The sequence below is a fragment of the Encephalitozoon cuniculi genome, chromosome X (assembly GCF_000091225.2).
Source record: "Encephalitozoon cuniculi GB-M1 chromosome X, complete sequence".
Lineage (NCBI taxonomy): Eukaryota > Fungi > Microsporidia > Unikaryonidae > Encephalitozoon > Encephalitozoon cuniculi.
In genome coordinates this window covers 38,808-57,410 of record NC_003236.1, presented here as the reverse complement: position 1 = coordinate 57,410, position 18,603 = coordinate 38,808, and the positions used below count along the sequence as shown (strand labels likewise).

Genomic DNA, 18,603 nt, shown 5'->3' with positions numbered 1-18,603 from the left:
GGTTTAATGGGCTAATAAACTGAACAGTCCTTGCTCTATCTCTCTGTTACAAACGAAATCTTGTATCCCAGTGCTGTTATATCTATTGTGCCCGACATCACAAGATCATATATTAGCTTAGAGTAGAATTCGTTTATGCTCTCGCTCGATTCGGTAATCTTGTCTGTATTCTTGATTCCTACCTTCATTGCCTCTTTTCTGCTCAGCGCTCTGTTTTCCACAGTTATCAGCACTGCCCTGTAGAAATGCCTTATTTCGTATCTCGCTTGGTTTGCCTCAAGGAGAAGAACATTCTTGTCTCGGAAGTAGGCGTTTAGATACGAATAAGCCAAATCCTCATGGGTACAGCCATTTGGAAGAACCTCGTTGTAGAACAATTTCCTGATGGATGAATCGTTCCTTCTGCAGCACCCGGGGAGGTCTGCGTCATTTATGAGAAGGAAGAAATCCGACAGAAGCAGCCCACCTTCCCTAGGCCGAGGAGTGAGGCCCAGCATGGTCTTGAATTCGCAGTTGTGGCATGACCAGCAGTCTATCAACTCCTCCCATCCCTCCTGGGGTAGCCGGTTCATCGACCTGTGGAGTATTTCATTTCCATGCAGACATCTAAATCCATCCGGAAGAGTCTCCCTCGCCCCCTCGCCATCAGACCACAGGAGTTTGTCTTCCAGCACGTTAACGGTTACAATCCTTACTCTTCCGTGGTCCTCTGTGTACAAAGAATCAAGGCCCACATGATCTTTGAATGCGCCGAGGCCCTCGCCGTCCATCAGATACAAAAAGCCCTTCCGGCTGTTCGACGGTAGCTCCAGCATCAATGGGCCAAGCAAAATTTACTTTACTGCGGAAGAGAGCAACATGGAGAGCCAGAAGAGGAGTCATTGGAGGCTCTTTTGATGGTATATGCCCTCGGCATCAAAGGCCTTTCCAATCACCTCTCTAAGCCTCATTGCCTCTTCCTTCATCTCGTTGTACTCCCTTGCAGGCCTATCCGCCGAATCCAAGGCTCCTTCCTTATATATGTCATTGTTGTCCTTAAGATCCTGAGCCACTCTTGGAACTATATGGACATGGGCATGAAATACCGTCTGGCCAGCACACTCCCCATCCTGGATGTTTATTGTAAATCCGTCGCAAAGCTCCCTGAGGCCCTTCATTGCAACCCTTACGCTATTGAATAGATCAGACGTCTCCTCAGCCGTTAGCTCATACAGCCTTTGCTTCCTAGATATGGGAGAGGCCAGAATGTGCAAGGGAAGAAACGGCCTGATGTTCGTAAAGATGAAGGAGTGTCTTGTCTTCACTATCACATGGTCAAAGGGAATCACATGATCTCCAAACTCCATAGGTTACAAGGGGATTCGGCACTGGAGAATTATACATCTGTCCAGACCTTCAAGCACCGATATCGGGCAGAAGTATAAGGCTTCTGAGCAAATAAACAAAAGAAAACACAAGGTGCAAAAGCCTCGGGCGTCACCGAGAATCGAACTCGGGTCACGTGCACCCGAAGCACGTATCGTACCATTGGACCATGACGCCTCCGGAAATAAGCCCACGCACCACGCAAATCCTGCACTGTGGCCAACCACATAGTCTAGTAAAATGTTTATTGTTGGAAATCACTCGTTAAACGTATATGAATTTAGATATTCTATTCCCTGCGCCTTCATTTCTTTCTCTAGTATACTTACAATCTCAATTCTTCTGTCGTGCTTCTTCTTGACATCCTGGAAATTCGACTGATGCTGGATGGCAAGGCAGATCCTGACATGGTCCCCTTCTGCCCTGAACTCCCGAATGTAGATCTCCCCAGAAAACGACTTCGACTCGGAGAGCATCCTTGCAACACGGTCTTTGAGTCTAAGCGCTGCATCAAACGAGGTCATCTTGCTCACTAGGATGTTGACCTCAGAGGACTGCTTTCCAGATCTCCTTATGTTATGGATCTTTGCCCTAAATAGGGCCGATGTTGGTATAAACACTTGCCTCCCATTTACTCCGGTAAAAGTCGACGACAACAAGTCAACAGAAGACACATAGAGCTCCTCCCCGTCTATCACAACTCTGTCTCCGAAATCGTAGGGATGGTTCACCAGAAGGAATATAAAACAGTTGTATATCTCCTTGATAGTGTCAGAGAATATCCAACTGAAGGTCACAATCGATGGAACAATCGCTGCAAGCATCCCCGAGTAGTTGATTCCTAGGAGAATCATCACCACCACAACCCCAAAATACATTGCAATTGCAACAAGGATTATGTCCAGCTTGTTAATGACGATGTCTCGAGACTGGAGGGTTCTTGATATGTCCGTTCTCTCCTTGTACAGGGCAACAGCCTTGGCCTTGAGATCTTCAAATGTTATCGGAGGATTGTTCTTGTCCTTGATCTCGGAGTTCTCTGCCAGATACTCATACACTTCGTCGTGGTTGTTTGGAAAGAACTTCACAAGATCCTCATATATAAGCGTCCGAACCTCCAGAAACCCGAAGATAGACTCCGCAACAGTCTCTGCAGCCTCTACAGAGTTCAGCTTCAGGTCGCTGTACTTTAGATAGAACCCCGGATCAAGGTCCGGTTCCATGGTCTCTGCAAGCTCCTTCCTCTCCCATGGATGCGCCTCTGAAATTGCTGCCAGCTTCTTGAATACAAATGTCTTGTAATTGATATCCCATATCCGGTCTCTATACTCTTTTCTCCTTATCTCGGAAATCATAAAGCACATGAAGAACTTCTCTACAAATATCACCAGCATAAAGATGGAGTACATAAGCACCATGGTGATGACCTTGTACTTATAGCTCCCATCGTTATCTCCAAACTCGTACGGCTGTGAGGTAATCGATGCTGCAAGAAAGATCAGAAATGCTATGAGAGACTGCTTCCAGCACCATGACGTCGAATTTATCACTTGAATGACTTCTATGGTGTACTCATCAAGGTCAAAACTGAAAAAATTTAAAACTGCAACGATAATATACAGAATGTTGCTTGCAAACAGAGAAACCACCACGTAGATCGAGTAGCTCATCGATATGAAAAGATTGATCCGAAAGAACAAATATGTTGGCCCCTTCCCTGTGTTCTGAAATACCTGAGCCGGAAGGCGGGTAGTTTCATTTCCCCGTTCTAAGAAGCCAAGCATCACAGGAAACACCATGAATAACGTCACTACAACAATAATCTCTAGCAGTCCTCTAATCGTCTCCGGAATATAGCTAAATTTGCTGTGCAGATAGCTGTCTATATTCCAGAACGAGAGCTCCTCCTCATCAAGAACCTTCGCTTTCGAAAACATCATCTTGTTCTCAGGCTCAACGGGCTGCACATCTACAGCGTTGTTGGCGATGATGTCGTTAATCATTCCTTCGCCATCCTTCGCGTCTGTCTTTTCTTCTCCGTTGCCTTTCTCCTTTGCCTCCTTCTCTTCCTGTGGTACCTCTATTTTTGGACCAGTACCCTCTGATGCCATTAGCCTAGATGTCTAAGACAAGTAAATACTTTCAATGATCATTCCGGCTCTAACACATTGACACTGTGTTTGGCATGGTTTCATCTCTCTGTTTTAACTTTCGTTCCCCACCCTGAAAAATAGATGATAGTTATGGATTCCTGAAGTCAACATTTAAACCGTTGCCGCTGCGATATCCAGGTAAGACAGGGCAGAACACACAAAATATCGAAGAGCTTTAATCCAGTCACAAAACAGACGCCCCCGTCATCTCCGTGCTTCCCTCATACACCCCATGGCAGTCACGCCCACACACCCATGATCCAAGGGTCACAGCGGCCAGCGTCATCACAAACACCACACTTCCAACCGTAGAACTGTACTTCTTGCCTCCGCTTCGCCCCTTCTCGGCATACGACACAACAACCAGCAGAGCAACAAACACAACAAGCCCAACACAGATGCGCTGGCTCAGTCCACACGCCCCGGGCATGAAGAGCTTCTTGGACCCAGCAAGGCATGCCACCGCCAGCACGAGATTCCCACCGCCAATTGCACACACCTGCTTCAGGGACATCCCAGACCTCATGGCATCCTGCACATACAGCATGACTGCCCCAGACGCCGCCATCGTCAGGCTGTACACACCACTCCGGATCATCCCTGCATGAGGAAGCCCAACCATCATCGGCACCATGCACCCAATGGCACTCCAGTCCTGCCTCAGCATGCCAGACACTCCTTCCGTGCGGTAGCTTCTGCTGAGCACCCACAACTGGTATGCAATGATCCCTGCCACGGCCACCGAGTAGAGTGCAGTGTTCCAGGACACCCCCACTGCAGTATCCAGCTGCCCAAGGCCCCAGAGGAGGGCCTGGATGCCTAGGACAACCATAAACACAAGGCATAGGTTCCCAAAAAAACTCCCTGTGCCGAGTCTGCTAACAATCTTCATGCCAGAGAAGGACCGTTCTGTGCGAGTTTCTATGTCATCCCTTGTTTCGGCAGCCTTCCTTTGAGAGTCCCCCGTTTCAGAGACATTACCTAAGGAAGCATCCATGCTGCTTTTACGTGTAATGTTTCTGATCCCTGTTGAAGAAAACTCCTCCATTCAACCTTCTTTCTGTAGATACAATAGAGATCTAGGATGCTCTTCCGCATGGCTGTTTCATGGACTTACATCCCATATGATACTGTTCCATCTCCCTTTTTAAGGTAGAAGTGTGTGCATATGTACTAATCCGACGTATCCCGTTCTCTATTTTATATCACCGGAAAAGTCTTATGCAGCTTCAAATTGGAATTTTATCTGTTTTACTTGTTCTCATCCCGTCTTTTTGCCTTCCCTTTACGATGGCCGGTTGTTTAATTAGTGTCTTGTCAAGAAGATATCCGTAATATACTATCGCAATCATCAGCGGCCAATTAGCCGCTTCCGGAAATCTGTTTAGTATATAAAATTAAGTAGGTACTAACCATAGCGATGGAGCAGTTACAGAGCATTCAGAATACTCTTGATGAAGGACTTGATGTGGAAAAGATTACCGATAGAGTGCATGCCTTTCTCAAGGCGCTCCTCTTCTATGAAGAAGAGGTTCTTACCTTCTATGAAGAAGAGGTGCTCGAAAGACTAGGGAGTTTAGAAGATGATGCATTGAAGAAAGCTAAAGATGCATTACGGACTGCTAAAGATGCATCGAAAGATCTAAGATCTGTCACTCAACCTTTTACCAGGTATAGTGGTCCTTCTAGGCTAGAAAACATCATCGAGTATATTAGTAGTCTGATAGAGAAATCCAAAGAATCTTACAGATCATTCATTGATGCGCTTGGGAATGTTGTAAAACATATCGATAGCAACATGGAAATTTCTGTGGATGTTTTAGGAACGGCAAAGCAGATATCTGCAAAAGATGCTATTTCCTCTCTTCTCGGAAAAGAAGAGTCTTCCATTCCTGCCATTCACAGCATCAAGTCCTTTACTGAAGATATGCGTAAAATAGGTACCGGCTTCCTGGAGGAGCATCTCAAACCTATCAAGAATGCCATTTCTGAGAATATATCTAAGGTAGAAAAAATTAGAGAAACGATTAGGGACAAGGAGGTTTCTTACAGTCAAAGTGAAGCGATCCAAGAGGCCTTGGTTGCTCTCCAGGAAAGTCGTACAAAGATTGAAGAGTTAGATGCAAAATGGAAAGAGATACTCTGCAATACAAAGGATTATAGTGGGGGGAGAGGGAAGGCAATTCTTACCGCCATATTTGAGGAACTAAAGGAAAAATTAAAGGATGCGAATAGTAAAGCATTGGGCTTGGAAAGCGTGATTGCTTCCTTAGGTAATGCCTCTGAAACGGGAGACTCTCAAAGGGATGGCAGCATCTCCCAGGAAGATGATTCTGCGAAACTTGGAAGCCCAAGTGCAGGAAGTAGCGTCCCTTCACCTTCTGATACAGCAAAACTGGAAGTGGGTGATAAGGCAGCACTGGACTTAGAAAGCATGGATGTTTCCTTAGGTAATGTCTCTGAAACGGGGGACTCTCAAAGGAAGGCTGCCGAAACAAGGGATGACATAGAAACTCGCACAGAACGGTCCTTCTCTGGCATGAAGATTGTTAGCAGACTCGGCACAGGGAGTTTTTTTGGGAACCTATGCCTTGTGTTTATGGTTGTCCTAGGCATCCAGGCCCTCCTCTGGGGCCTTGGGCAGCTGGATACTGCAGTGGGGGTGTCCTGGAACACTGCACTCTACTCGGTGGCCGTGGCAGGGATCATTGCATACCAGTTGTGGGTGCTCAGCAGAAGCTACCGCACGGAAGGAGTGTCTGGCATGCTGAGGCAGGACTGGAGTGCCATTGGGTGCATGGTGCCGATGATGGTTGGGCTTCCTCATGCAGGGATGATCCGGAGTGGTGTGTACAGCCTGACGATGGCGGCGTCTGGGGCAGTCATGCTGTATGTGCAGGATGCCATGAGGTCTGGGATGTCCCTGAAGCAGGTGTGTGCAATTGGCGGTGGGAATCTCGTGCTGGCGGTGGCATGCCTTGCTGGGTCCAAGAAGCTCTTCATGCCCGGGGCGTGTGGACTGAGCCAGCGCATCTGTGTTGGGCTTGTTGTGTTTGTTGCTCTGCTGGTTGTTGTGTCGTATGCCGAGAAGGGGCGAAGCGGAGGCAAGAAGTACAGTTCTACGGTTGGAAGTGTGGTGTTTGTGATGACGCTGGCCGCTGTGACCCTTGGATCATGGGTGTGTGGGCGTGACTGCCATGGGGTGTATGAGGGAAGCACGGAGATGACGGGGGCGTCTGTTTTGTGACTGGATTAAAGCTCTTCGATATTTTGTGTGTTCTGCCCTGTCTTACCTGGATATCGCAGCGGCAACGGTTTAAATGTTGAATATTTCTTTATTTGGATATTGTGAAGACGCTGGTATCCATCTATGCGGGCGGATACTGAAAAAGATTACCTTTTGGTATCTCTACCCAATAAACAGGATTTCTACCACCTTCGGGCCCGTTGCCATTGATAACTACCATCTTAAGGATTTTAAGGCTGGGAAAGCACGTAAGAGAAGATACATACAGGGGAGGAAGATCGTATGGTTTCTCCTTGCAATCGTCGTTGCGGTAGTGAAAAGAGCATCCCATGTCCCCAAAGGGCAAACCTTCTTCGTCCCATGAAAACATCTGCAGGTGTTTATTATTTATTAAATAGAATATTCATCATGGCCTTCTGTTTCTTTTTCTCTCCTCCTTAAGAGTCTCTTGAGCTTCTTGGATGGCTTCTTCGATTCTTGCACAAATTGTCCCGAAGTTCTTCTTCATCATCTTGAATTCCTCCAGCTTTTTTTCTAGTGTAAATTCTATCTTTTGGATCTGTTCAACATCGTACTGGGTTACAAGCGTGATAGCAGTTCCAGATCTTCCAGCCCTTGCAGTCCTCCCGACCCGATGGATATAATCCTTTCCGCTCTTCGGGACATCAAAATTAATCACCAGATCTACATGGCTTATATCAAGACCTCTACTTCCAAGGTCAGTGCAAACAAGAACATTAAACCTGCTTTCCTTAAAACTTCTCATGGCCTCTTCTCTTTTTTCCTGGCTCAGCTCCCCATGTAGCGCCTCCGAGCAGAACCCAAGTCTGGCCAATGCTAAGGACATTACTCTGGCAGTCACACACATCGATACAAACACAATAACAGACATTCCTTGGCTCATTTCCAGCAATTCAACCAATGCAGAGTTCTTCCATTTCATGGCCACAAAGAGGTAGTACTCTTTCAGGGCAGGAACCGTCTCATACTTCTCTGCCGTGCGGATGGTTTTCGGTCTTTTTAAGATGGAACTGGACAGCTTAGATATTTCGTCGGACATCGTTGCCGTAAAGAGAAGAGTCTGCCTTTTCTCCCTCAGACTCGGAATAATAGTCTCCAGATCTTCTACAAAGTCTTGCTCAAAAAACCTGTCCGCTTCATCGAGAACAAACTTCCGAACTCTTTCTGTTCTGAACGATTTTGTTTTCAAGACATGTTCCGCTATTCTTCCGGGCGTTCCAACAACCACGTGGGGACGCTTAGAAAGCTGGTTGGCCTGAACATTGAAGTTGGCTCCTCCGACCAGCAGACAGACCCTCAGCCCCGTGGCCTGGAACATGTTAAAGCACTCAGCTATTTGTGAGGATAGCTCTCTTGTGGGTGCAACGACTAGGCAATAGAATGATCTGTTTTTCTGCAACAGATGGGAAACTATCGGAAGGACAAACGCAAGGGTTTTTCCTGACCCAGTCTGCGAAACCGCTATAACATCACCTCCTCCAAGCACTGCTGGAATCACCTGTCTTTGGACCTCAGTAGGCCGTGTAATCCCCTTTTCCTGGCATGTCTTTATCAAGGACTCATCAATTCTTAGATCACCAAATTCCATTTCAGAAGTTCAAGCCCAAGGCTAATAAACCTCGGCTTATAAAAATTTTATTTTCAGATCGAGTGAAGGACTCTGCTCCAGATTCCATCAAAAAAATGCTTCTTCGTCCTTCTCAGCCGTAAGCTCGTCGTCCTCCTCGTAGAAGTTGTCTACATAGTCGTTCTCAACATCACTGCTATCCTTGATTTCGTCGGTCTCATCAGGCTCCTCTTCGGCTGAGCTTTCAATCCTTTCAATGTCCTCTATCTCTTTTTCTTTTCTTCCAAACATTCTTGAAATCTCTGGAGGCATCAGCTCAGCACTTACCGTCTCTTTTAGTGTGCTTTCGGAGAGGAGATTCCTGAAGCGTTTATCAGAGTATCTCTCAACTTCATTTTTGGTCGGCAAATTCAGGGAATTCTGTCTTATATGCAGCTTTATCATCTTTTCCAGCTCGAGAGTCCTCTTACAGTCCAAGCTGTGTTCGATCTTGAGATTCTTCCATTCATCGCCCATTGCCGGGACCACGGAGAGCAATTAAATTTCTTCCTCCACAGGCCTATATTCTGAACCACAGATGCACTTCCATTAATATAAACATGCTTTACATGTTCAATCAAAGTCTTTAACAACAAACCCATTTAATTTCCCCAGGATGAACACCCTCTAAAATGTCAGAAAATAGAGAAATTGATGCAACAGATCGGCGGGACAAAACGTTTGATAAAGAAAAATTGCGCCCTCATGTATATTCCAGTGTGGCTGGAGGAATGCGGTCCACCAGTGGAGACACCAAAGCAGTTCTTCTTTTCAGCCTTCTCTTTGCCCTGCTTTCATACATCGATGCGTTCCTGTATGTTCTGGGCGATATGGTTATGATGAACACTCAAATGCCCAGCTCGATATTGTTCATAAAGTCTGTGTTAGTCTTACCGATGACTTTCTTTTTCATCGTTATTGTGCAGAAGGGACTAAGATATCTTAGCCAGCCAAGAATGCTCGAGGTCATCCTTATTATCTCATCTGTGTTCTTCCTGCTATTTGGATTTGTTATATGGCCCTACTGCAAGAGGCTTCAGCCAGACTTCTTCTGGTCGAGAGACATCTTCAGCGATGGAAAAATGAAGACCAGGCATCTGGACTTCTTTTTCCCGATCTTTCTTGTATTCAGCGAATGGGCTTCAACAATGTTGTATCTCGTGGCTGAGCTATGGGGATCCCTGATTATCTCCTTCATGTTCTTTTCAAGGGCAATTCATCAGTGTACAGAAGCCCAAGTAAAGAAGTTCCTTCCCACAATATCACTGATATCGGCGGTTGTCTTTCTATCCTCCGGACTGCTTACAAAAAGCCTGAACAGTCGCAGAGATGCTCTTCCATACCATGAAAAGGAAAGGCTGTTTTCGCAAGTATTCATTGTGACCTCGGCACTTACAGTGATGTCTGCCATAACGAGCTTCTTCACAGATAGAGCCTTAGCAAAGGACGACCCCAGGCATAAAGGCAAAAAGGAACACAAGGTTCGCAAAATAGGGTTTGCCGGATCCCTAAAGATGATGCAGAAGTCGAGGTTTCTTCGGGCAATGACAGAGTCTGTGGTGGCAGCCTCTGTATGCTCGAACATATTCGAGGCAATATACAGGGGAGGAATAGTGCTAGGAGCAGTCCAATCCTCCACGTCCAAGTCTTCATACATGAACAGGCTGAATGCCATGGCACAGATAATAACCTCCATCTTTCTACTTGTTATGTTCTTCAAGCCGGCAACTCATCTCATAGAAAGAAGGGGGTGGTTCCCAGTAGCAATAACAGCGCCTATTGTTGCCATTATCACACTGGTTCTGTTTTTTCCAATGGTCTTCTTCAACAACATTACTGAGGGCGATCTAATTGCTTCTGGGGAGGAGTATGTGGGGAGCTTTGTTCTTGAGAACTACACCGGGATGTTCCTGACGACAATCATAAGAATATCCAAATACTGCTTTTTTGACGTTGCAAAGGAGGCAGCGTCCATAAGAGTGAGCCCTGTTCACAGGCATTCCTTCAGAGGAATACACGATGGACTGGGAATAAATATTGGGAAAACAATAGGGTCTGTGTACTGTACTCTTGTCACTGTTGTATTTGATGTCAGGGATGTCAGAAACGTGGTTTCTGTATCCACCGTGTTTGTGGGGGTGTTCTGTGTAATATGGATCAGGTCTATTCTCCACATCAACAAGAAGTATAAGGAGTCGATTGAGAGGAATGATTTCATCAATGTGGAGCTGGCTGAAGGCTGAGGCGAACGACTAATAAATTGCACTTAATGATTATTTACACCTGTCGTGCAGTCATCTCGCATACGTCTTAGCAAAGATCTTTCCGGTAAATTCGTAGCGCACGGATACCCCTAGGATGCCAGAAACTATTGTTGTATTGCTTGATAATGGAATGGCCTCTCAGAACCAGGATTACCTTCCAAGCAGGTTCATGGCGCAGAAGGAGGCAATAGAGTCTCTGATATCAAAAAAGTTTGAGGACAGCCAGGAAAGCACAATAGGAATAATTCCTTTGGTGCAAGCCCAGTCTAATGATATCATCACGCCTACGAAGCAAAGGCCATACATAAAGACCTTTCTTAACGGAATAAGGTTACACAGAGGCGCAGACATTATGAGATGTCTTTCGCAGTCTCTTCACATCTTCAACCAAAGAGATTCACCGGGGTGTACATTGGTGGTCTTTCTTGGCTCTGAGGCCCAGGAGTCCGAGAAAGACGAGCTCTTTGCAAGGATATACCAGCTCTTAACACTCGGCGTCGCAATCAAGATGGTCTTTTTTGGAGAGGCTGCCGAGATGGCGGGTGCCTTCGAAAAGATTGATTTTACAAACTTCTCCTGTATAGAAGTCAAGCCAAATGAGGAGTTTGTCGATCGCGTCCTTCCATTTATAAGCGGAGATGATCTTCTTGAAGAAGACGACCCTGAATTAGCAGAGGCAATCAGGCTGTCACTTGAGGAACAGAAAAAGCAACAGAAATAAATGTTTTCCTTACTTAACACCGCAGGGACTATCAACTAGATTTTAATCTCACCTTGAAGGCTTCTCCTTCTTTCCCGTAAATATGGCATGGAGGGATACGTTCTGTACCTTGCACACTTTGAATCTGATTCCAGGGATATCTCCTACGCTTCTTCCCTTCTTACCAAATCCTTCCACAGTTACTTCATCGTTGCTTTCGATGTATGTGACAGACCCGTCGTAAGGAACGAACGCAGTTATCTTCTTTCCTGTTGCAATCAGCTGGCATCTAACGGCCTTCCTTATGGCAGAGTTCGGTTGCTTGGCCTCAACCCCGATCTTCTCGAGAACAATTGCCTTTGCCTGGGGAGCTCTCCCAAGCACACTGTGCTTATACTTTGTCCCAAGCGCCCGCTTCCTGTAGGCAGTGTCTGCCAGCCTCTTGGCCTTTCTACTCTTTATTAGGTTGTTGGCAGAAAACAGCCCTGGCATGTAGGGGGCTCGATTTGTTTTTTTCTAATTGCAAGACGATAAAATTTTTCTATCGTCCATGCCTATGAGCGCAGATAATCCCCAGGCCGGAAGGCCCAAGCTGGAGTTCAATGCAGTCGACGTAATAAACAAGACATATGCAAACTCCACCGAGTACGATCTGAATGATGCATTGATATTCTTGACAAAGGCAATAAATAAGACAAAAGTCAGGAACAAACAGCTCGTAAAGCAGCATTTTGGGAAGTTTGTGCAATGCAGAGCGGTTCTGGAAGAAATATGGACGGATATTAAGCAAAAAGGATATGACAAAGAGTTTACTTCCGACCTCGAGAGCAACATCAAAGTAATAGAGGAAAAGTTCAAGGACATAACTTCCGGAATATCCGATGATGGCAACAATGAAGTAAACAGAAGTAGAAGGGAGTACTACACGAAAAGGTATGCCTTGCTGTTCAACATCAAGCTTAATCTACGGAGGAATCTGCACAATCTCGAACGATTTGTTGATATATACAGAGACGCTGCAAGGATGTACGAGGAGCTAAGACACTCCGTGTATGCTCAGAAGATTTGGAGTTCTATCCATGACGAGAGATGCGAGTTCCTGGAAACTATCTACAGAAGTATCCAAAGGCCTGGATGTTCTTTCCACGAGGCACTCTACTACTTTGATCTGTATTTCAAGGTTTGCGAGCACAAGTCTGAGCACAAGATCATGAACACTCTGCTGGTGAACTTCAAGGAGAACAGTGCCAGAAGCCTAGAGTTGTCTTGCCTTGACGAGAAGGAGTGTCTAGACGAAGTCACAAAGCACTATCTGAAACTCATAGGAAGGGTCAATGAGAAGATCCAGATTCAGGGAACCGACTACTACTTCTGGTGCATCGAAAAAATTCTGTACACCAGAGGGCTATTTTTTTCTAAGGTCTGGATAAAGAAACTGAGGGAAAATGTCAGGATGGTTCAGTTTTCAACGGATGCAAGGGCAGTCTATTTCTCCCATCTCAAGAGAGTAAAGACCAAAGTAATCGATGGTGGGTTCCAGGACATCCCTAATGTGACGGTTGACACATTTGGAGATGCAATGGAGCATCTGCAGGATATCTTCAATCTCTTTGCGGATATTGTTTCTAAAGAGGAGAAAAGATACCTTAGGAGCAAAGTCTTGGAGTATGTGAACAATTGCTACGAATCTGTGGAACTGAAGAAATTCTCCGACCTCGATACTGTAATAAAAAACATCTACGGAATAAGACATCTGCTGGGATCGCCGGACTCGGAGGACGTCAAGGACCTATACAGGATGATAGCCAGATACATGGAAAACCACACCACAAGAATAGTCGGGTTGATAACAGAGATGATTGGAAGGAAGGCGTCAGATGTGCAGATTTTGATGGAGGTTGTAAGAATTATAGAGGAGATGCCAATGGAGCACCTACGCATAATAAGACGCATAAAACCACTGGTGGAAAATCGTCCTGTAGCTATGTATTACTTGTCCAACATACTCTCGCTTGAGCCTCCCAGACTATCCAACGATCTCAGGAAGAAGGTAGACGAGATTCGGGATCAATTTGGCTTTTTATTAAGCGTCTGACTCTGGTACTAGCTTCCTAAAGACCACAACCTCATAGATCCCGACAACCTCCGACTCCTCTCTTGTCAAGCACCCGAGCCCCATCTTCTTCGACAGCTCCGGATTTCTTCTGCCTTCGTCTTCATAGAAATCAATAAATCCCTTTCTTTCAACCAACGACAGCCCAAGCCTCTTGAACCCATCCACCATCCTTGTAAAGTCGACAAAGTATTCGATGCAGTTGTTTACAGAGTCCAGTAGAGTAAATCGATATTCCCTTACGCTCTCCATCGGAACGTCCTCCATTTTCTCAAGCTCGATCTTATAGAAATCATTAGACATTCTGCCCTGTTTGTATCTCTCGAGGATGACGTCGCGGGAAGGAACCGTCATGATGAAATATCCTCCAGGCCTTAGATGGCGTGCAATGTTCCTTTGGGCTATATCCAGGGATTCGCTGGTAGAGAACGCGTAGTGAAAGCTAAACTGAGAGGATATTACGTCAAACTCTTTCCCAAGGTCCATGTGCCGGCCGTATGAATCCTGCGCCCTAAAAAACACCTTAAATCTCCTCTTCATGTTCCTGGCTCTAACTCGAGCATCGTTTATTGATACTTCGGCAATATCAACCCCGTAGTATTCCCCAATCCCTGCCCTCTCGTATTTCAGCAAGTCTCCTCCCTTACCACACCCGAGGTCCAAAACAGAATCCCCCCTCTTCGTATACAGCCTTATCAGACAGGCTTTGATGAAATTGTTGGCGTTCCTTATGTTTATAGTCTTGCTTCTTTGTCTGCTCTCTCTTCCCCTCTCTCTAATGCTGTTGTAATGCTCTCTGATTTCCTCTTTCTTTCCCTCCATGGCCTGATCCTTCCTAAAAGTTTTAAGAGGGGATGAGGAATCCATGCTTCGGAAACGAGCTTGGATAGAGTGGACGCCTGCCTACTCCTTGGAAAGCGTAGGAGCATGCTTCTTCTGCTCGAGAAAGTTGCCATAGGCATGGTCAAACATATGCCTCCTTTGCAGCATAACATCCTTGCCTAGAGCATCTGCGGGATTGATGCTAGCTGTGGGTTTTGAAGCCCTCTTTCCTGTTCCTCTCTCCAGATCGTTGAAGATCTCCAGAAGCTCCTTGAAGGAAAACATTCTTTCCCCGCCACTTACAGCACCGTGTTTCCCTGGCCCTGTCCTGAAGGTCGGTCTCTTACTTTCTACTTCTTCTTTGCATTGGGGCAGCTGCGTCAAAGCCTTCTCATCCATCTTCATGACACAGGAATTGTCAAAGAAAATGACCTGGGTCTTGCTTTTGGTAAGCCTTCTCAGCCCTCTGACAGACCTTATGTTTGTCTCATGACCCATCTTCTTTGCACCACAAACAGAAATATTTAAATCATCAGTAACTATGTCCAGGCTGTCGACGACGCAAAACAACGTAATAATAAAACATTTATTTCATCCGTGATGCAGCACACTTCTCTGCAATGTTCTCAAAGATGAGATCGGACTTCTTCTTTATAGGGATGTGGACGGAGATATCTAACAGCTCCTTGAGATTCAGGGCATTGGTGGAGTAGGCAACCTTCTTGAGCGGCACAAGATGCTCGGGAATGTAAGAAATCAGACACAGTGTATTCTTCTGAATTCCATCATCATCAAAGTGTATGAAGTCATATACTACAAGGCAAGGATCTTGCTCGTTGACACCCGCTGAAAATTCTTTGAATATCCCCTGAAGCTCCTCTACAGTGTATTTCCTCTTGTAATCAAAGTCCTTGACCTTTCCTCCGCTTCTGACTATTGACAGGGATATAGGCTCCTTCGTCGATAGATCGGCAATAGTGTATCGAAGGTTCCCGCTTTTTATCTCCTCGATTTCGCTCCTTATGAGATCTAGTCCAGGTATCATCAAGTTCATTTCCGGGGGTTAATGTTTATAGGGATTAAGGCCAAAAGCACTGAGCTTCCCTGGAAGGCTTATGTCTTCGAAGAGGACGCACCCCACCAATGGCAAGAAAGATAGCAAATGAACTCCAGGAGTATATGAACGAGATCGAGAAAATCATAGAGAGCGATAAAACACCCAGGGAAAGGATTAACTCAAAGAGAAGGAAAATGCAAAGACTTGGCGGACATGTAAAGAAGCACCCCACTCCGCTCAATCGCATACTGGAAAGGATAGAAAGAAGAAAGGCAAGTGTGATTGCCGAGAGGGAGAGGATGGAGTCCATGGGGATTTCCAAGAAGAAAAAGAGAGCTAGATGACCATAGACACTTTGGCAGACCATCTACAGCCCTAGGCTGCAGACTCTGCAGTGCACACGCCCTGTCAATGCTGCTTAAATTGTTAGGTTGGTAGCCTCCTTACTTGAGGAACCTAAACCAATTATGTGTTTGGAACCAACCACTGGTGTTGTTGAGGAAAAGATGCAGACCTAATAAACAGGAGATCTCCTTTAAACTCCGTATAAAAAAGAATGAAGGAGACAAACTGGATAATGAACAGTGAAACACACCGATCTGGAAAAGTTGTCATTGTGGGAGATGGAGCCTGCGGTAAAACATGTCTGCTCGAGGTGTTTAGAAGAAACCAGTTTCCTGAAACATACATCCCAACCGTTGTCGACAACTTCGTGAAGGAAGTGAAGGTCGCTGACGACAAATATGTTTCCTTAGCCTTATGGGATACTGCAGGGCAAGAGGATTATGATACAATCAGGCCTCTTTCATACAAGGAGACAGATCTTGTACTACTGTGCTATACAATAGAAAACAAGAAGAAAATCCCAAACATCTCAAGAAAATGGCTGATGGAGATAAAGAACTACTGCCCCTCGTCGCAATTCTTTCTTATCGGGTTGAAGAAGGATATAAGGGATATGGATGATCCGACAATCGACAAGTCGTCAATAGTCACGGAAAGCGAGGGTCGGAAGATCGCAGATAATATCAATGCTGCGAGGTTTTTTGAGTGCTCTGCCCGTACCAGAGAAAACGTGAACCTTGTATTCGTGGAAGCCGCAAAGTATATATGGGACACGAAGCAGGCTGCTTCTGATGCCAGATCGTGTGGCTTTTTTTCGTGCATAAGATGCTGCCGTTATAGATAGGGATGCTTCGTAGAATAAATATCTTTAGTAATTCCTCGCCTAGCTCTTTGAAATTGGGCCGCAGCATTCATCAGAACTTATCGGAATCTTAAGAGCCTTCAGAACACATGCGAGGGCGGCTTCCTCCTCAGTATTTTCATTTGCAAAATGGTCGATACATGCAAACAGAAACGCTGCAGAGATAACCATAGATTCTGACAGCAGCTCCTTCGCCTCCCTGGTGCACTTAACACCAACCTTTGAAATTGTGCTGTTGATCAGCGATGCAGAAAGCTTCAGTTTCTTCAGACCAACCATTATGGGGCTGCCTATTTCAAATTATCTGGACAGGAGCCATAGATCAATGGGAAATCAAACATCACACAGACTGATCCATCATTTAATAAACTCAAACTGATGAACACATTCAGGAACCTCCTCATCAGACAAGTCCTCTTGGATGATTGCAGGAGAGTCAACCTTATCCATGAGAGTAGAATTCTCCTTGCAAATATTGGTGTCACTCTTGGAATTTATCATTCCGCACCAATTCTCATAGGCACTTTTGATAATGCCCACAGTAAACTTCTTGTCCATGTACTTCCCATCCAGAGCAAAGTTGTTCTTAGGCTTCCCATCAGGAACCTTGTAGTTCTTAAACCAAAAAATCGTTTGCTCAAGCAGTCCTTCGTAAACCTTTCGGACATCCTCGATATCATTGATTTCCTTTGCTTTTTCGTCGTTGACATCAATAACTACCACTTTCCAGTCACACTCTCCCTCATCAACCAATGCAATGCTTCCAAGAACCTTTGCCTGATAAACCTCTCCAACCTCCTTTCTCTTTCTTCCTATCTCAATAACATCCAGTGGGTCATTGTCACCCCTTGCCCCGGTATGCCTATCAACCTCATGAGGATTCTCCCATGTTTGTGGTAGGGCGCCATAGTTCCACAGATACCCTTTCATGGGAAAGACATTCTTTACAAACCTTGGCCATCCCTTCTTAATATCCTGCTTTATTGGATTGAATGCTTCCTCTTTGTTGATCTCAAACTTTCCATTCTCAAACCTAGGTATCTCATTGACGACAGACACAATTTCCCTGTTGCCTGACATATACAAAGGAATGTCATGAAACGGCGATACTATCTTCCCATCCTGTGTTACATACACCTTGAACGAAGGCGAGTACTTCTTTCCAACTCTCACTGTCGAATAGGCAGGCATTTGTGGGCAATGACCCAAATGTTTTTAAAACAACATCTGAAACATTGTTCTCTTAAGTAATAATAATGATTTTGACATCCGAAACACCTTAAAAGCCCTTGCAGATCTATTGCATCCAGTCAGGCCTGAAGCGCGGCTGATAGTTCATGGAAAGAGAAACCTTCAGACGATTCTTGTTTTTTGCGGACTCATTTCTATCATCTTGCACCAATCTTCTTACAAGAGTGGTTCTTTCCCTCCTCTCCAGTCTCGGGATGGGCTCTTCTTCTCTCGCCCGGAGCCGCCCCTTTCCTTGGATAACCTTGCCGTTTTCCAATATGAGATTCACGCCATCGGTTACCACATTCCTGTGCTTTCCGGAAGAAATGTGCTTTCCAAGACTATCACGCTCGCTGAAAGCTTCATAACACACATAACAGACCTTGCTACTGATATATGCAATTTCTTCGTCAGACAGGCCATGCTCTCTGTAGTGGTTGTCACTTTCTGGAAAATTGCAAAACAGGCATGCAACTTCCAAAGTGTTTTCTGGCTTGGGCAGACTTCTCTTTTTAGCATACCTCTTGAAAACACTCTCTCCAACCTCAAGGCCATTAATCTCCAAAGACACATCATCGCTCAGATGGTCCCCATTGATTTCCTCAACCGTTATCGGAGGAGCACTATAGATTTGTCTCTTGACATTTATTTTATGCACTTCAGAAGCATAGTGAGTTTTGATGTCTTTGTCTATCTCTACTTGGCACGCAGAACATTTCATTTCCAGGGCCAGGGGAAGACAGTATATGATTCTCCAGTAAGACCATCTGTTGGATGATGTCTCGAGTTATTGGGCAGTCAAACTTCTGGAACATACA

General features: G+C 45.4%; 20 protein-coding genes and 1 non-coding gene across 21 annotated transcripts; 6 read left to right on the top strand and 15 right to left on the bottom strand.

Annotated features, from left to right (window-relative positions):
- Nucleotides 1-35: 35 nt before the first annotated feature.
- ECU10_0490 (uncharacterized protein) lies at nucleotides 36-815 on the bottom strand (the record flags this gene model as incomplete). The annotated part of the gene is made up of 1 exon (NM_001041997.1): nucleotides 36-815. The coding sequence occupies one exon, from the start codon at nucleotides 813-815 to the stop codon at nucleotides 36-38; it is 780 nt and encodes a 259-aa protein (NP_586164.1).
- Nucleotides 816-878: 63 nt separating this feature from the next.
- Nucleotides 879-1,346, bottom strand: ECU10_0480 (uncharacterized protein; the record flags this gene model as incomplete). The annotated part of the gene is made up of 1 exon (NM_001041996.1): nucleotides 879-1,346. One exon carries the CDS (start codon nucleotides 1,344-1,346, stop codon nucleotides 879-881), a length of 468 nt encoding a protein of 155 aa, NP_586163.1.
- A 125-nt stretch (nucleotides 1,347-1,471) lies between these two features.
- ECU10_1475 lies at nucleotides 1,472-1,542 on the bottom strand. Its single transcript has one exon. It is a non-coding gene; the product is annotated as a tRNA-Pro (tRNA).
- An 80-nt stretch (nucleotides 1,543-1,622) lies between these two features.
- Nucleotides 1,623-3,476, bottom strand: ECU10_0470 (uncharacterized protein; the record flags this gene model as incomplete). The annotated part of the gene is made up of 1 exon (NM_001041995.1): nucleotides 1,623-3,476. One exon carries the CDS (start codon nucleotides 3,474-3,476, stop codon nucleotides 1,623-1,625), a length of 1,854 nt encoding a protein of 617 aa, NP_586162.1.
- Nucleotides 3,477-3,702: 226 nt separating this feature from the next.
- Nucleotides 3,703-4,410, bottom strand: ECU10_0460 (uncharacterized protein; the record flags this gene model as incomplete). Its single annotated transcript, NM_001041994.2, has 1 exon — nucleotides 3,703-4,410. The coding sequence occupies one exon, from the start codon at nucleotides 4,408-4,410 to the stop codon at nucleotides 3,703-3,705; it is 708 nt and encodes a 235-aa protein (NP_586161.2).
- A 528-nt stretch (nucleotides 4,411-4,938) lies between these two features.
- ECU10_0450 (uncharacterized protein) lies at nucleotides 4,939-6,765 on the top strand (the record flags this gene model as incomplete). Its single annotated transcript, NM_001041993.1, has 1 exon — nucleotides 4,939-6,765. The coding sequence occupies one exon, from the start codon at nucleotides 4,939-4,941 to the stop codon at nucleotides 6,763-6,765; it is 1,827 nt and encodes a 608-aa protein (NP_586160.1).
- Nucleotides 6,766-6,886: 121 nt separating this feature from the next.
- On the bottom strand, nucleotides 6,887-7,135 carry ECU10_0445 (uncharacterized protein; the record flags this gene model as incomplete). The annotated part of the gene is made up of 1 exon (NM_001415257.1): nucleotides 6,887-7,135. One exon carries the CDS (start codon nucleotides 7,133-7,135, stop codon nucleotides 6,887-6,889), a length of 249 nt encoding a protein of 82 aa, NP_001402544.1.
- Nucleotides 7,136-7,171: 36 nt separating this feature from the next.
- ECU10_0440 (uncharacterized protein) lies at nucleotides 7,172-8,374 on the bottom strand (the record flags this gene model as incomplete). The annotated part of the gene is made up of 1 exon (NM_001041992.1): nucleotides 7,172-8,374. One exon carries the CDS (start codon nucleotides 8,372-8,374, stop codon nucleotides 7,172-7,174), a length of 1,203 nt encoding a protein of 400 aa, NP_586159.1.
- An 87-nt stretch (nucleotides 8,375-8,461) lies between these two features.
- ECU10_0430 (uncharacterized protein) lies at nucleotides 8,462-8,869 on the bottom strand (the record flags this gene model as incomplete). The annotated part of the gene is made up of 1 exon (NM_001041991.1): nucleotides 8,462-8,869. One exon carries the CDS (start codon nucleotides 8,867-8,869, stop codon nucleotides 8,462-8,464), a length of 408 nt encoding a protein of 135 aa, NP_586158.1.
- A 155-nt stretch (nucleotides 8,870-9,024) lies between these two features.
- ECU10_0420 (ATP/ADP translocase) lies at nucleotides 9,025-10,635 on the top strand (the record flags this gene model as incomplete). Its single annotated transcript, NM_001041990.1, has 1 exon — nucleotides 9,025-10,635. One exon carries the CDS (start codon nucleotides 9,025-9,027, stop codon nucleotides 10,633-10,635), a length of 1,611 nt encoding a protein of 536 aa, NP_586157.1.
- A 115-nt stretch (nucleotides 10,636-10,750) lies between these two features.
- ECU10_0410 (uncharacterized protein) lies at nucleotides 10,751-11,377 on the top strand (the record flags this gene model as incomplete). Its single annotated transcript, NM_001041989.1, has 1 exon — nucleotides 10,751-11,377. The coding sequence occupies one exon, from the start codon at nucleotides 10,751-10,753 to the stop codon at nucleotides 11,375-11,377; it is 627 nt and encodes a 208-aa protein (NP_586156.1).
- A 48-nt stretch (nucleotides 11,378-11,425) lies between these two features.
- ECU10_0400 (40S ribosomal protein S23) lies at nucleotides 11,426-11,848 on the bottom strand (the record flags this gene model as incomplete). Its single annotated transcript, NM_001041988.1, has 1 exon — nucleotides 11,426-11,848. One exon carries the CDS (start codon nucleotides 11,846-11,848, stop codon nucleotides 11,426-11,428), a length of 423 nt encoding a protein of 140 aa, NP_586155.1.
- A 64-nt stretch (nucleotides 11,849-11,912) lies between these two features.
- On the top strand, nucleotides 11,913-13,451 carry ECU10_0390 (uncharacterized protein; the record flags this gene model as incomplete). Its single annotated transcript, NM_001041987.2, has 1 exon — nucleotides 11,913-13,451. The coding sequence occupies one exon, from the start codon at nucleotides 11,913-11,915 to the stop codon at nucleotides 13,449-13,451; it is 1,539 nt and encodes a 512-aa protein (NP_586154.2).
- ECU10_0380 (uncharacterized protein) lies at nucleotides 13,440-14,291 on the bottom strand (the record flags this gene model as incomplete). Its single annotated transcript, NM_001041986.2, has 1 exon — nucleotides 13,440-14,291. The coding sequence occupies one exon, from the start codon at nucleotides 14,289-14,291 to the stop codon at nucleotides 13,440-13,442; it is 852 nt and encodes a 283-aa protein (NP_586153.2).
- An 81-nt stretch (nucleotides 14,292-14,372) lies between these two features.
- On the bottom strand, nucleotides 14,373-14,789 carry ECU10_0370 (uncharacterized protein; the record flags this gene model as incomplete). Its single annotated transcript, NM_001041985.1, has 1 exon — nucleotides 14,373-14,789. One exon carries the CDS (start codon nucleotides 14,787-14,789, stop codon nucleotides 14,373-14,375), a length of 417 nt encoding a protein of 138 aa, NP_586152.1.
- An 88-nt stretch (nucleotides 14,790-14,877) lies between these two features.
- Nucleotides 14,878-15,345, bottom strand: ECU10_0360 (uncharacterized protein; the record flags this gene model as incomplete). Its single annotated transcript, NM_001041984.1, has 1 exon — nucleotides 14,878-15,345. The coding sequence occupies one exon, from the start codon at nucleotides 15,343-15,345 to the stop codon at nucleotides 14,878-14,880; it is 468 nt and encodes a 155-aa protein (NP_586151.1).
- An 89-nt stretch (nucleotides 15,346-15,434) lies between these two features.
- On the top strand, nucleotides 15,435-15,692 carry ECU10_0355 (uncharacterized protein; the record flags this gene model as incomplete). Its single annotated transcript, NM_001415255.1, has 1 exon — nucleotides 15,435-15,692. One exon carries the CDS (start codon nucleotides 15,435-15,437, stop codon nucleotides 15,690-15,692), a length of 258 nt encoding a protein of 85 aa, NP_001402543.1.
- Nucleotides 15,693-15,925: 233 nt separating this feature from the next.
- ECU10_0350 (Rho GTPase) lies at nucleotides 15,926-16,537 on the top strand (the record flags this gene model as incomplete). The annotated part of the gene is made up of 1 exon (NM_001041983.2): nucleotides 15,926-16,537. The coding sequence occupies one exon, from the start codon at nucleotides 15,926-15,928 to the stop codon at nucleotides 16,535-16,537; it is 612 nt and encodes a 203-aa protein (NP_586150.2).
- A 39-nt stretch (nucleotides 16,538-16,576) lies between these two features.
- ECU10_0345 (uncharacterized protein) lies at nucleotides 16,577-16,834 on the bottom strand (the record flags this gene model as incomplete). The annotated part of the gene is made up of 1 exon (NM_001415254.1): nucleotides 16,577-16,834. The coding sequence occupies one exon, from the start codon at nucleotides 16,832-16,834 to the stop codon at nucleotides 16,577-16,579; it is 258 nt and encodes an 85-aa protein (NP_001402542.1).
- Nucleotides 16,835-16,912: 78 nt separating this feature from the next.
- ECU10_0340 (inorganic pyrophosphatase) lies at nucleotides 16,913-17,746 on the bottom strand (the record flags this gene model as incomplete). Its single annotated transcript, NM_001041982.1, has 1 exon — nucleotides 16,913-17,746. One exon carries the CDS (start codon nucleotides 17,744-17,746, stop codon nucleotides 16,913-16,915), a length of 834 nt encoding a protein of 277 aa, NP_586149.1.
- A 106-nt stretch (nucleotides 17,747-17,852) lies between these two features.
- On the bottom strand, nucleotides 17,853-18,506 carry ECU10_0330 (uncharacterized protein; the record flags this gene model as incomplete). The annotated part of the gene is made up of 1 exon (NM_001041981.1): nucleotides 17,853-18,506. One exon carries the CDS (start codon nucleotides 18,504-18,506, stop codon nucleotides 17,853-17,855), a length of 654 nt encoding a protein of 217 aa, NP_586148.1.
- Nucleotides 18,507-18,603: the final 97 nt, after the last annotated feature.